Source organism: Notolepis coatsorum, assembly GCF_963971535.1.
Source record: "Notolepis coatsorum genome assembly, contig: SCAFFOLD_810, whole genome shotgun sequence".
NCBI lineage: Eukaryota > Metazoa > Chordata > Actinopteri > Aulopiformes > Paralepididae > Notolepis > Notolepis coatsorum.
In genome coordinates, this window is record NW_028174658.1 from 5,001 (window position 1) to 18,099 (window position 13,099).

Consider the following 13,099-nt stretch of genomic DNA (forward strand, 5'->3'; position numbering starts at 1 on the left):
TCATGCACTTGTCCTAATAAACTAACCTACACTGTAGCACTCGACACTTTATGAACATTGTTACTGAGACGAAAGTTAAGTTTACTCTATTATTACTAGATCTGGTATGTCATAAATGTCTAGATGTACACTTTATGAACATTGTTACTGAGACGAAAGTTAAGTTTACTCTATTATTGAGATCTGGTATGTCTAGAGATGTAACATTACTGTATATGTACACATCATGTCTAGATGTACACTTTATGAGCATTGTTACTGAGACGAAAGTTAAGTTTACTCTATTATTACTAGATCTGGTATGTCATAAATGTCTAGATGTACACTTTATGAACATTGTTACTGAGACGAAAGTTAAGTTTACTCTATTATTGAGATCTGGTATGTCTAGAGATGTAACATTACTGTCTATGTACACATCATGTCTAGATGTACACTTTATGAACATTGTTACTGAGACGAAAGTTAAGTTTACTCTATTATTACTAGATCTGGTATGTCTAGATGTAACATTACTGTCTATTTACAAGTTTACTCTATTATTACATGTCATAAATGTCTAGATGTAACATTACTGTCTATGTACCTATGTAAACGAGACGAAAGTGAAGTTGAAAATGGTGCGCAGTAGTGCAAATACTTGTCCAGACCACTAATACTTGTCCAGACCGCCTCCAACCCGTCCAGCCTGGCTCTGCGGCTCTGCAGATACCCCCTATTGCTTTCCGTGCACCCCGGTTCTGTTTATAGTCCCCAGCTCAACAAATTATGTGTTTTAAAATATGTTGCGACCGTCGGATTGTTGTTAAAAACGGAGGGATACTAGCTAAGGTGTGCGGGAGTTGGCGTATATAAGTTGATTGCTTTAAAACGGAGAGAAATTTCGTATTTACGCTGTTGTACGGGCTGATGGACGAAAATCTTTGGTTTTAGCCTAACGTAATTGGTGTTCAATTCGCGAGCGGGTAAGGGGCCTACGTAATGTTTAAAGAACAACATCTAAGGTTATGTGGAATTTACAAATCTAGATGTGAAGAAAGATTTTGAAAATATGTTTTAATTTTCTTTTAAATTAGATAAGTTGCCGATGAGGAATCGTTAAAGGACGTGGCGAGGAGAGATGACGTGTGTTCGCTTCGGGTTTGCGCGATGAGCTCTGGGTATCGTAGTTTTAGTGTTTAAAGTTATGCCGTGTTTGTGAATGTTAAATGTGGGGAATGTTTGTGCTGCTGTGACACATTAAAGAACAACATCTAAGGTTATGTGGAATTTACAAATCTAGATGTGAAGAAAGATTTTGAAAAGATGTTTTAATTTTCTTTTAAATTAGATAAGTTGCCGATGAGGAATGTTAAAGGACGTGGCGAGGAGAGATGACGTATGTTCGCTTCCGGTTTGCGCGATGAGCTCTGGGTATCGTAGTTTTAGTGTTTAACGTTAAGCAGTGTTTGTGAATGTTAAATGTGGGGAATGTTTGTGCTGCTGTGACACATTAAAGAACAACATCTAAGGTTATGTGGAATTTACAAATCTAGATGTGAAGAAAGATTTTGAAAAGATGTTTTAATTTTCTGTTAAATTAGATAAGTTGCCGGATAAATTGCGATCGTTTTACCGGAAGTGGTCACGGACTCACGGCTTCTCAAACTACATTGTTCTACCGTCAACAATGTATTGAATGATCGGGAGAAACACACATCAAAATGGGTGAGTAAATAAGCTGACAATATTAGCATAGATGAATAAATAGCTAACGTTATCCAGTTGACATTACAGATCATAGCTTTCATAACGTCAGCTAACGTTAACGAAAGTAGAGTAGGTTTCATGTTAGCTGTACTGGTTGTTCTTAGCTTGCTAGCTAGCTAACGTTACCTAACGTTAGTATATCGATAGCCTAATTTAACGTTAGCTATTTATCCATACTCTAACTACAGTAAATGTCTGGATGTAACAGTACTGTATATCTGTATGTCATGATGAATTGAACATGGGAACCTGATGTAAACAAGACTTTCTATCTCTCTGTTATGCAACCCCAATTAGCAGTTGTTTTTACTGTATTTATTCTGCAATCTTAAATAAACAAATCAAACCTTAGCTAATTTCCCCCCATGATGTGATTGATTGAAAACGTTATTAACAGATTGCAGAATGGGTACAATACAGTACGGCTAAATTCACACAAGTACTAAAGATGCAGTTTATGACATAAAGATATACAGTACTTTGTAAGAAAACGAGATAATAAAATATATATACATCCGAAGGGGACTATATTATTCTCATGTACAATGAAGTTGTGATATTTTCTGTATTGTCGCAGTGAAAGGGTTAACCCGTTGGTAGTGTGGTAGTGAAAGGGTGTATGTATCTAGCTTTTTAAATCCATTTCAAGGTACATTCACACACTGTCATACTTTTGTTTCTGAAAGACAACTACTGTTTCATATTGTGTCAGATTCTCAGATAGTGGTCCCCGCCACAACCGTGTCACCTAGTACTTTCTACAAGCTGGGCAATGACTCCTTCAAACTGGTGGCCCAGAAGATGAAGTGGGACGAGGCCAGGAGGCAGTGCCAAGCAGACGACGCATATCTGGCCAATATCCTGAACCCGATAATACAAGCCTTCATTACCCTGCAGATCCATAAGTTATTATCCATAAATTATTATTATTATCTCTGTGTGTGGCGTTAGGCGCTGAGCGTGGCACGAATAAATTATTTTTCAGCCCGCTTTTGTATCGTGCATAAGAACACAAATACTCTCGATAATCTATAGTTTATTTGAAAACTATTCATAAATCAGCCGGAAAATGACAATGTGTTTTGTGTATTCCAGTAAATGGCTATTTTCGTGGAATTTCTCTGAAATTACTAGAACTCTCCGAAACTATACTCGTATTCAAAACGGTATAAAACGGAAATGTACTGATGAAAAAACAATCCGTTTTGTACATCTTTGACTGCAAGCAAGTCATTGATAAGCGACGGGTGTATTAGACACATAGCCATAATTTAAGATATAGTTTATGCATTCGCAAATGTGCTCATCCTCCCATTGATTAACGTGGTGGCATCCAAGCGATAAATTGTCATATCCGGCTGGCAACCAATGTGTTAACCCTTTCACTGCCACACGACAGAAGGTTAACCCTTTACTATCACGCAACCGACGGCGATGCTCCATCATTAGCTCTGCATCCGTGGAGCTAATGATGGAGCATCGCCGTCGGTTGTGTGATAGTAAAGGGCTAACCTTCTGTATTGTCACAGTGAAAGGGTCAAGGACACTGGGTCAGACAGTTGTTTGTTCACAGAGGATCTTGTTCTCTCTTGTGACTTCTCTTTTCTCAGACTGGCGGCCGGTTCAAGTGGGTGGACAACTGGCCTCTTTCCTAGTCAAGTCAAGTCAAGAGTTTTAATTGTCACGGCATACAGGTATACAATGAAATGCGGGTGGTCTTGCCCGCAACGATGTGCAATACAGTGGTACAACATATAATAGAATCCAATAAAAAAAAAAACATAGTGCAATAAACAGGTACAGGTAACATGGTGTGACATCTCGGTATCTGTACATAGTTATTTACAGAGCATGAAGGACATGCTACACCAAATGGGGGAGAAACGAGCCTACAATGAACGACGCCTGTGTCAGGGCTCTACAGTGCGAGCAAATTGCTCGCATATGCCCCTAAAAATATGTGTGTGCGAACCTGCAAAATCAAGTACTCGCACGGCGTGCGAGTGGGGCCGGCGAGTGCAGAGTACAGCCTCATTCGTCCTTTTTTTTCTCCGCTGCGAGAATCGTTAAAAAACTACAAGTCCCACAGTTCACAGCCGCATAAACGTTCAAATCACAGTAGAGTTTCCTGTGGTCACGCGACTGGAAACTGAAAGTAATTTTTAGCGTCAGCATAGATATATCTATGAGCGTCAGTGTCTGAGTCAGACAATACAGCCATGTATTGCCCATTCATTTTTATTTTGCGCGAAAGGTACCGGAGAATGAGAAGTCAGGCGAGGCAGCTCATGTTACAGAGGTGATAGTTAACCAAGATACTGACGCTAGCCAGCATGCTAGCGAGGCTACACCCACTACTACCCCCACTGTAGCACCCAATGTACCCACTGTAGCTAACTAGCTAATGAAGCTACACCCAATGTACCCACTGTAGCTAACGAAGCTACACCCAATGTACCCACTGTAGCTAACGATGCTACACCCACTGGAGCCGGAGGGAAGACATACAAATTTAACGTGAATTGGCTAAACATTTTCCCATGGCTAGAGTTGGAAAACAATGTCATGTTTTGTAAATATTGCAGAAACAGGCAGGCAATACGCCCTTTGTGTCGGGAAACCCGCACCTGAAGAGATTCGGTAGTAAAACACAACGTCTCGCGGCGGCACATCCAGTCATCCAGTGTAGAGATTTGTACATATTGAGAAAGGAGAGACCATCCTTGTGAGTTTGTTTAGCACACACACACAGTGTGGGCCAGTGACTTTGGTGCTATTGCACAGTTCCGTTCCCATTTGAACATGCACATACAGAGTACTACTATACATGTACATTTATTTTTGTTTAAAAAATGTGAGTTTGTTTAGCACACACAGTGTGGGCCAGTGACTTTGGTGCTATTGCACAGTTCCGTTCCCATTTGAACATGCACATACAGAGTACTACTATACATGTACATTTATTTTTGTTTAAAAAAATGTGAGTTTGTTAATAAACTCAGTTACTAGAAAAAAATTCACTGTGCTCCTAAATTTCTTTGTGTGCCCCTAAATGTTTTCATTTAGGAGCACCTGTGCCCCTAATGAAAAAGGTTAGCGTAGAGCCCTGTCTACATGGACGTGGACCGAACGTGGAAGACGGCAGCATGCAGCAACAGCCACTACTCTCTCTGCAAGAGGTCACCAGGTCTGAATATCTCTATATAATAATAATAATAATAATAATAATAATAATAATAATAATAATAATAATAATAATAATAATAATAATAATAATAATAATAATAATAATAATAACTTAATTTGCATAGCACCTTCACAGCAGTAATGTAGACATAATGGACATAAAATAGACATAGGCATAATATTAGCATGCAATTAGCATAAAATAGTGCAATAGTGCAGTGCAATAAAATCGCTCTAATTTACAGTACAATAATCACTGTGCATGTAATGAGTATAAGTAGCAGAGTGTATTAAAAGGCTACGGTGAACGAGGTACGTATTTAGCTTACTTTTGAAAATATTTAGTGATCTAGCCTAATGTCCATAGGGTGTTCCATGGCTTTGGTGCATCATTCGCAAAGGCTGCCTCCTTGATTTTCTTTTGGCTGTGGTTGGGAACCTTCAATAAACCAGTAGTCATTCATTAATTTGGCCGTCCTCAGACGGGTTCGCCAGTGGAGATTCCAATCATCCCGATCCTCCATACATCCGACCAGTTGCGTAGGGCTCTCCACACCTGCGTCCTTCCTCAGTATGTCTACATATGTTAGCGTGGGACGACGTCCTCTTGGTCGGCGCCCGTGTGTTGGCTCCCAGAGCACCAGCTTGGCGTGGGACGTCCTCTTGGTCGGCGCCCGTGTGTTGCCTCCCAGAGCACTAGCTTGGTGTGGGACATCCTCTTGGTCGGCGCCCGTGTGTTGGCTCCCAGAGCACCAGCTTGGCGTGGGACGTCCTCTTGGTCGGCGCCCGTGTGTCGGCTCCCAGAGCACTAGCTTGGTGTGGGACATCCTCTTGGTCGGCGCCCGTGTGTTGGCTCCCAGAGCACTAGCTTGGTGTGGGACATCCTCTTGGTCGTCGCCCGTGTGTTGGCTCCCAGAGCACCAGCTTGGTGTGGGACGTCCTCTTGGTCGGCGCCCGTGTGTTGGCTCCCAGAGCACTAGCTTGGTGTGGGACATCCTCTTGGTCGGCGCCCGTGTGTTGGCTCCCAGAGCACTAGCTTGCTAGTCGGAAGTACCTGGTGTCGGTGGCAGTGACCTGCAAGTTTCATCCTCCTGGATGCCACCTTGTCGCTCAGCCTTGGTAGTCCCCCGTACAGATGCTTGTTGGTTACATGCTCATTCAGTACGCAGTTTCCCGCCTGATCTCAAACCTACCGAAGTCAGCCCATGTCACCCCACTTCTTAGGGACCTGCACTGGCTCCCCATTGCCGCACGAATCCGCTTCAAGGCCCTCGACCAGGCATATCGTGTGGCAAAGGGAACGGCTCCCGCCTACCTCCGGTCAATGGTCTCTAACTACACACCCTCAAGACCCCTATACGCTCTGCATCTTCCAGCTGCCTCAGACCTACTCCTATCCAAGCTCCGGGAGGGTCATCAAAGAGAAGCCGCCTATTCTCAGTCCTTGCCCCATAATGGTAGAACGAACTTCCCACCACAGTTAGGACAGCCGAAACTCATCCAATCTTTTGCTGTCGACTAAAGACACACTTCTTCAACCAATATCTGAAATACAATTAATAAATATATCTAACCCTAACTAACCTTACTGTCATGCACTTGTCCTAATATACTAACCCAGTGGTTATTCCTAATACCATTATTTATTGTTAACTTGTACGAAAGGGGTACTAGAACTAGCAAACTCTTCCACACAATTCTCAAACAATGCAAGGGGAATTGAGAACATAATAACTAACATTCTCACATAGCAAGTGAGAAAATGAAGAACAACTGTGAAAATTAAGAACAACTGTATTTCAGCAAATGTACTTCATTCAAACACTCTCTGAATGAACACTCTCCATATCTCTCTCACACTCCATCTCACACACTCTCTCTCTCTCTCTCTCTCACACATGCACAAAGTGTAACAGGCGAGGGATAATACAGTTCAAACAAATAAGTGTATTTCTCTGTCTTGTCAGATTCTATCTCTCCCCCACTGTGTCTCTCCCTCCCCATCTCTCTCCCCCCTCTCTCTCCTCTTTCTCTCTCCCTCTATCTCCTTCCCTTTCTCTCTCCTTCTCTCTCCCTCTCTCTCCTTCCCTTTCTCTCTCCCTCTCTCTCTTCCCCCTCTCTCTCCCCCTCATTCTGTCTCTCTCACACACACACACAAATTTTGCGTGGGCTGATCCATAGTGGGCGAGTGCCTGCGGTCAACCGCGGTGGCGATCAAACTAAAATATTTTTATTGTTTGCGGTTAATTTGCGACCTGGTTAGTTAAAATACAAATATAATTAGCATAATACCGCCGATATCCTGCATCAAATCCCGACTCTTTCCAGAGGGATCTTCTTCCAATCAAATAAAGTCTAATCCGACGGCAGTAACAGCATAAGGATGAATGAATAGTGATGTGGATGTAAATCAACAAAACACTTGTAGTCCATTCTAGAAGTGACGGAAGGCTTTGAGAAACGAGTGTTCAGTCGCTCGGTATAGTGTGTGGCTACTTACCAGCTTTCGCTATGCGAAACTTAATTTAGTCTCTTGAAACCTGTTTTTTCATGCATTAGTATTATCTCATCCCGATTCTCCTTATTTCAGGTGAGTGGCACTGGATCGACAACAGCGTCGTGGACTACACCAACTGGAAAGTCGGGTATCTCATGATGCAGCAGTTAAGGTGTTGATACCATTCAGCACCACATATCTGTGTGAAGCTGGCTTTTCATCCATGACGGCTCTGAAAACAAAATATAGGGCCAAGTTGAGCCTTGAGGATGACATGCGTGTTGCCTTGTCAAAGATCTCCCCACGTATTGACCGTATTATTAGCCGGCAGCAGCAGACCTCGCATTGAGCTAGAAATTTCCACTGAGTGAACTAGTGCTTATTTTCTGTATTTATTTATATTTTTTGAGAAATGGTAACTTGGTGATCCTTTTCTGTATTTAAAAAGAATACATGATTTTCTGTTTTTGAGAAATGGTCAAACTTATCCAAATATGCTATTTTTATGGAAAAGTGTGCAGCTGCATGTGCAGCTGCAACAGATAGCACTTTAGTGATAATTTTCTGTAATTATTAATGCTATTTGATTTACTAATAACTACAAGCAGTGTAATGTCAACAGTACTAAGCCATTTAGACCTGAAACACCTGTTAATAATGCATTATATAGCCTGCATATACACACAAATGTGTTTCCCGGTTTCTTAAATAAACATTATTTTGAAAGCAAGCACTTTTGTCATCATTGTAGCAAAAAAGACAGGACCGGAAAAGTCTTTATCGTATGTAGGGGTGACCCCCCCCCCCCCCCAACCACCTCCAATGTACAGTCCCCCCCCCCCACCCCACCTACCCAACCTCCTCCAATGTACAGTTTCTACGTCAAATGTATATACTCTCTTTTCTGGACTATTTTTGTATCACAAACGGTACTGTATTTGCAAATCTGGTAAATCTGGTATGTCATAAATGTATAGATGTAGCAGTACTGTCTATCTGTGTGTCATGTATGTCATATATGTCCTGATGAATTGAAAATGGGGGACCCTGATGTAAACAAGACGAAAGCCTTTCTCTGGTCTGCATCCCCTTAACAATTGTGTGTATTGAGCTGTACTGTACTGTACCCATTCTGCAATATGTTAATACAGTTTTCAATCAATCATTCGGTCATGTTGCATTGCAACTACCGCCCTGTTTCTATTCTTATCTCCATCTCGAAAGTCATGGAAAAAATAGTCTACGAACAGGTCGAAAAGTACCTAGCGGAAAAAAATCTAATCTACGAATTCCAATCTGGCTTCAGAACATCCCACTCCACTGACACATTGATTGATTGAAAAGTTTATTAACAGATTGCAGAATGGGTACAGTACAGCTCAATACATACAATTGTTAAGGGGATGCAGACCAGAGAAAGACTTTCGTCTTGTTTACATCAGGGTCCCCCATTTTCATTCATTCATCATCAATTCACCTGCTCTATTTGAACGACCACATCAAACAAGAGGTGGACGCAGGCAAATACTGCGGCATGGTCATGCTGGACCTACAAAAGGCCTTCGACACTGTCAATCACTCCATTCTGATTGAGTGAGCTGGATGCAATCCTACCTGCAGCTGTGTTTGTCGACGGTGACTTGAAATGCAAGGCAGTTGAATATATATATATTCCATGAAATATGACAGAATCAACAGACGAATATTTATGTGGCGATAAAATACAAGACTTTGAATGCGATATCGACCCAGAAAGACGTGTTTAATTCCATTGAAGCCAATTGTAATTATTATACGGAGTAACAATTTAGTGAATGTATAGTATTAGATAACACATTTTCGTTAATACATTTCAAGGGGGGTCTATGTAGAAGACGTCAATGCTGCTTACAATACTTTTTTGAATATCTATCGGACACTTTACGATAGGCACTGCCCAATGGTTCAACATAAACAAAAAAGTAATGACAATAGAAAACCATGCTGGATAACAAAGTGGTTAGAGAATGCATGTAAAAAGAAAAACAAACTATAGAGATTTGATCAAATGTAGAAAAAAGGCTGCTGAAACTAAATACAAAGTGTATAAGAATAAGTTAGTATTCATTATGAGATGGGCCAAGAAAGATTATTACAATAGATTGTTAGGCGGAAATAAAAATAATAAATAAGGTAATGGGAAATAAATCAGCGTCCATAAAAATGCCTAGCCATTTCATTAGTAATAGTAAGACTATAAAAAACATGAATGAGGTGGTTAATGAATTCAACAATTTTTTTGTGAATGTGGGGCCAAATCTGGCAGATGCCATTCAAAAACACGATGAACCATTACAGGAAGGATGGAGAGGAGATAGTAAAGTACTGCAGTCTATGTTTTTGGGAAATGTCAGTGAAGCAGAAATCATATCCATTGTATCAAAGTCAAAGAATAAGACATCCATTGACAGTGATGGGATAATAATAATTTTATTTGTATAGCACTTTTCATACAGAGGTTGCAGTTCAAAGTGCTTCACAACAGTAGAACATACAGGCATAAGCAAGCATAAAAAAATTATAAGGACATTTAAATACAAAGAGATAGAGATACAGTAATACAAATCTAGTCCCTTTGCAGGTTGATGTGAACACAACATGCAAAGAACATGCAATACAAAGATAATAAACATACATACTAATTGTGTAGTAGTTATTATTATTGTATTAATATTCTACAGTATCGGCAGATCGCTGCCATCTCAAATGAATCTTCTGTACATCCCTGCAAGAAAGCCATTGAGAATATATATACTGTGTTATTTAATTTATTTAATCCATATGTGTTGTCTGGAAGCACTTTGCCGTATTCTATTATAATATTTTTTTTGTTTGTGTTTTATGTTACATACGTCTGGTGGCAATCAATTTCCCCCTTTGGGGATTAATACAGTATATTCTCTCAAATCATTTTCAATTCTCCGTTTTCTATCAACAAATCTCGCATATCCTTGTCAGACAGATTGCCATACATGTCCTATTACATTCTAACATTTCTCTACTCTACTACTGTAACGTTGAATCTTGAGACACAACTATATTTGAAAGGAACTGCAAACTTGAACCACGGCCGTGACGTATGTTCGCTTCCGGTTTGCGCGATGAGTTACTGTATAAACGGTTTCCATCTAGTCCCTTTGCAGGTTGATGTGAACACAACATGCAAAGAACATGCAATACAAAGATAATAAACGTACATACTAATTGTGTAGTAGTTAGTTATTATTATTAAACACTAAAACTATGATACCCAGAGCTCATTGCGCAAACCGGAAGCGAACATACGTCATCTTTCCTCGCCACTTCCTTTAACTATTCCTCACCGGCAACTTATCTAATTTAAAAGAAAATTAAAACATCTTTTCAAAATCTTTCTTCACATCTAGATTTGTAAATTCCACATAACCTTAGATGTTGTTCTTTAAACATTACGTAGGCCCCTTACCCGCTCGCGAATTGAACGCCACCCCATACGTTAGGCTAAAACCAAGGATTTTCGTCCATCAGCCCGTTTTAAACAGCGTAAATACGACATTTCTCTCCGTTCTTAAAGCAATCAACTTATATACGCCAACTCCCGCACACCTTAGCTAGTATCCCTCCGTTTTTAACAACAATCCGACGGTCGCAACATATTTTAAAACACATAGTTTGTTTAGCTGGGGACTATAAACAGAACCGGTGTATCCGTATTTCTGTATGCCTACCTAGCCCTGCCCCCAGACTTCAGAATTACCCACTATATATTATATTCTCAATGGCTTTCTTGTTGCAGGGATGTACAGAAGATTCATTTGAGATGGCAGCGATCTGCCGATACTGTAGAATATTAATACAATAATAATAACTAACTACTACACAATTAGTATGTACGTTTATTATCTTTGTATTGCATGTTGTGTTCACATCAACCTGCAAAGGGACTATAATATGGAAACCGTTTATACAGTAACTCATCGCGCAAACCGGAAGCGAACATACGTCATCTTTCCTCGCCACGTCCTTTAACTATTCCTCACCGGCAACTTATCTAATTTAAAAGAAAATTAAAACATCTTTTCAAAATCTTTCTTCACATCTAGATTTGTAAATTCCACATAACCTTAGATGTTGTTCTTTAAACATTACGTAGGCCCCTTACCCGCTCGCGAATTGAACGCCACCCATACGTTAGGCTAAAACCAAAGATTTTCGTCCATCAGCCCGTTTTAAACAGCGTAAATACGACATTTCTCTCCGTTCTTAAAGCAATCAACTTATATACGCCAACTCCCCCACACCTTAGCTAGTATCCCTGCGTTTTTAACAACAATCCGACGGTCGCAACATATTTTAAAACACATAATATTAGCTAAAACCAAAGATTTTCGTCCATCAGCCCGTTTTAAACAGCGTAAATACGACATTTCTCTCTGTTCTTAAAGCAATCAACTTATATACGCCAACTCCCCCACACCTTAGCTTGTATCCCTCCGTTTTTAACAACAATCCAAGGTCGCAACATATTTTAAAACACATAATTTGTTGAGCTGGGGACTATAAACAGATCCAGGGTGCACGGAAAGGGCTGTAGCGTATTTCTGTATGCCTAGCCCTGCCCCCAGACTTCAGAATGACCCAATCAAATGTGCCCTGTCATTGAAATGCAAATACCAGCATCTGCGTCATGTACCACGCCCCTAGACGTCCGCCCCCATACGTTGCTACTCATCTCAGCTAGTTCATTCGCAGGTTGCGAATGAACTAGCTGGGTACCCAACTAGCTCATTCGCAAAGATGACCTAGCTAGCTGGGTACCCAGCTAGCTAATGTGTCTTTGCGAATGAACTAGCTGGGTACCTAGCTAGTTCATTCGCAAGGATCATTTTGCGAATGAACTAGCTGGGTACCCAACTAGTTCATTCGCAAAGATGACCTAGCTAGCTGGGTACCCAGCTAGTTCATTCGCAAGGATCATTTTGCGAATGAGCTAGTTGGGTACCCAACTAGCTCATTCGCAAAGATGACCTAGCTAGCTGGGTACCTAGCTAGCTCATTCGCAAAGACAAATTTGCGAATGAGCTAGCTCACTACCTAGGTTGCAAATGTGTCAGCTAGCTGGGTACCCAGCTAGCTAGGTAGCACGTGTCTTAGCTAGTTAACTAGCCGGCTTTGTCCCATAGGCTTTACACCAAATTTTGCCTCAGCTAGTAGCTAGCTCATTCGCAAAATGGTCCTTGCGAATGAGCTAGCTGGGTACCCAGCTAGCTGACACATTAGCTAGCTGGGTACCCAGCTAGCTCATTCGCAAGGACCATTTTGCGAATGAACTAGCTGGGTACCCAACTAGTTCATTCGCAAAGATGACCTAGCTAGCTGGGTACCCAGCTAGTTCATTCGCAAGGATCATTTTGCGAATGAACTAGCTGGGTACCCAACTAGTTCATTCGCAAAGATGACCTAGCTAGCTGGGTACCCAGCTAGTTCATTCGCAAGGATCATTTTGCGAATGAGCTAGTTGGGTACCCAGCTAGTTCATTCGCAAAGATGACCTAGCTAGCTGGGTACCCAGCTAGTTCATTCGCAAGGATCATTTTGCGAATGAGCTAGTTGGGTACCCAGCTAGTTCATTCGCAACCTGCGAATGAA

At 41.0% G+C, this 13,099-nt stretch overlaps 1 protein-coding gene across 3 annotated transcripts; it reads left to right on the plus strand.

Moving 5' to 3' along the window:
* The first annotated feature begins 1,109 nt into the window (after positions 1 to 1,109).
* LOC311247508 (macrophage mannose receptor 1-like) lies at positions 1,110 to 8,126 on the plus strand. Of its 3 annotated transcripts, none has more exons than XR_014620849.1 (5): positions 1,110 to 1,707; positions 2,462 to 2,654; positions 3,360 to 3,443; positions 4,816 to 4,936; positions 7,526 to 8,126. XR_014620849.1 is itself a non-coding variant. In XM_084338548.1 (4 exons), exons 1-4 carry the CDS (start codon positions 1,704 to 1,706, stop codon positions 7,527 to 7,529), a joined length of 285 nt encoding a protein of 94 aa, XP_084194674.1. In that variant the 5' UTR covers positions 1,110 to 1,703; the 3' UTR covers positions 7,530 to 8,126. The 3 variants fall into 3 exon arrangements, 1 of the variants encoding a protein (XP_084194674.1); XR_014620850.1 differs by having other exon boundaries at positions 4,816 to 4,928; XM_084338548.1 differs by lacking the exon at positions 4,816 to 4,936.
* The last annotated feature ends 4,973 nt before the right edge of the window (positions 8,127 to 13,099 follow it).

Bases quoted from the DNA above. Each gene is read 5' to 3' on its own strand.
- LOC311247508 (XM_084338548.1), top strand. The intron at 2,655-3,359 runs GTTATTATCCAT...CTCTTTTCTCAG, and splicing joins ATTACCCTGCAGATCCATAA to ACTGGCGGCCGGTTCAAGTG.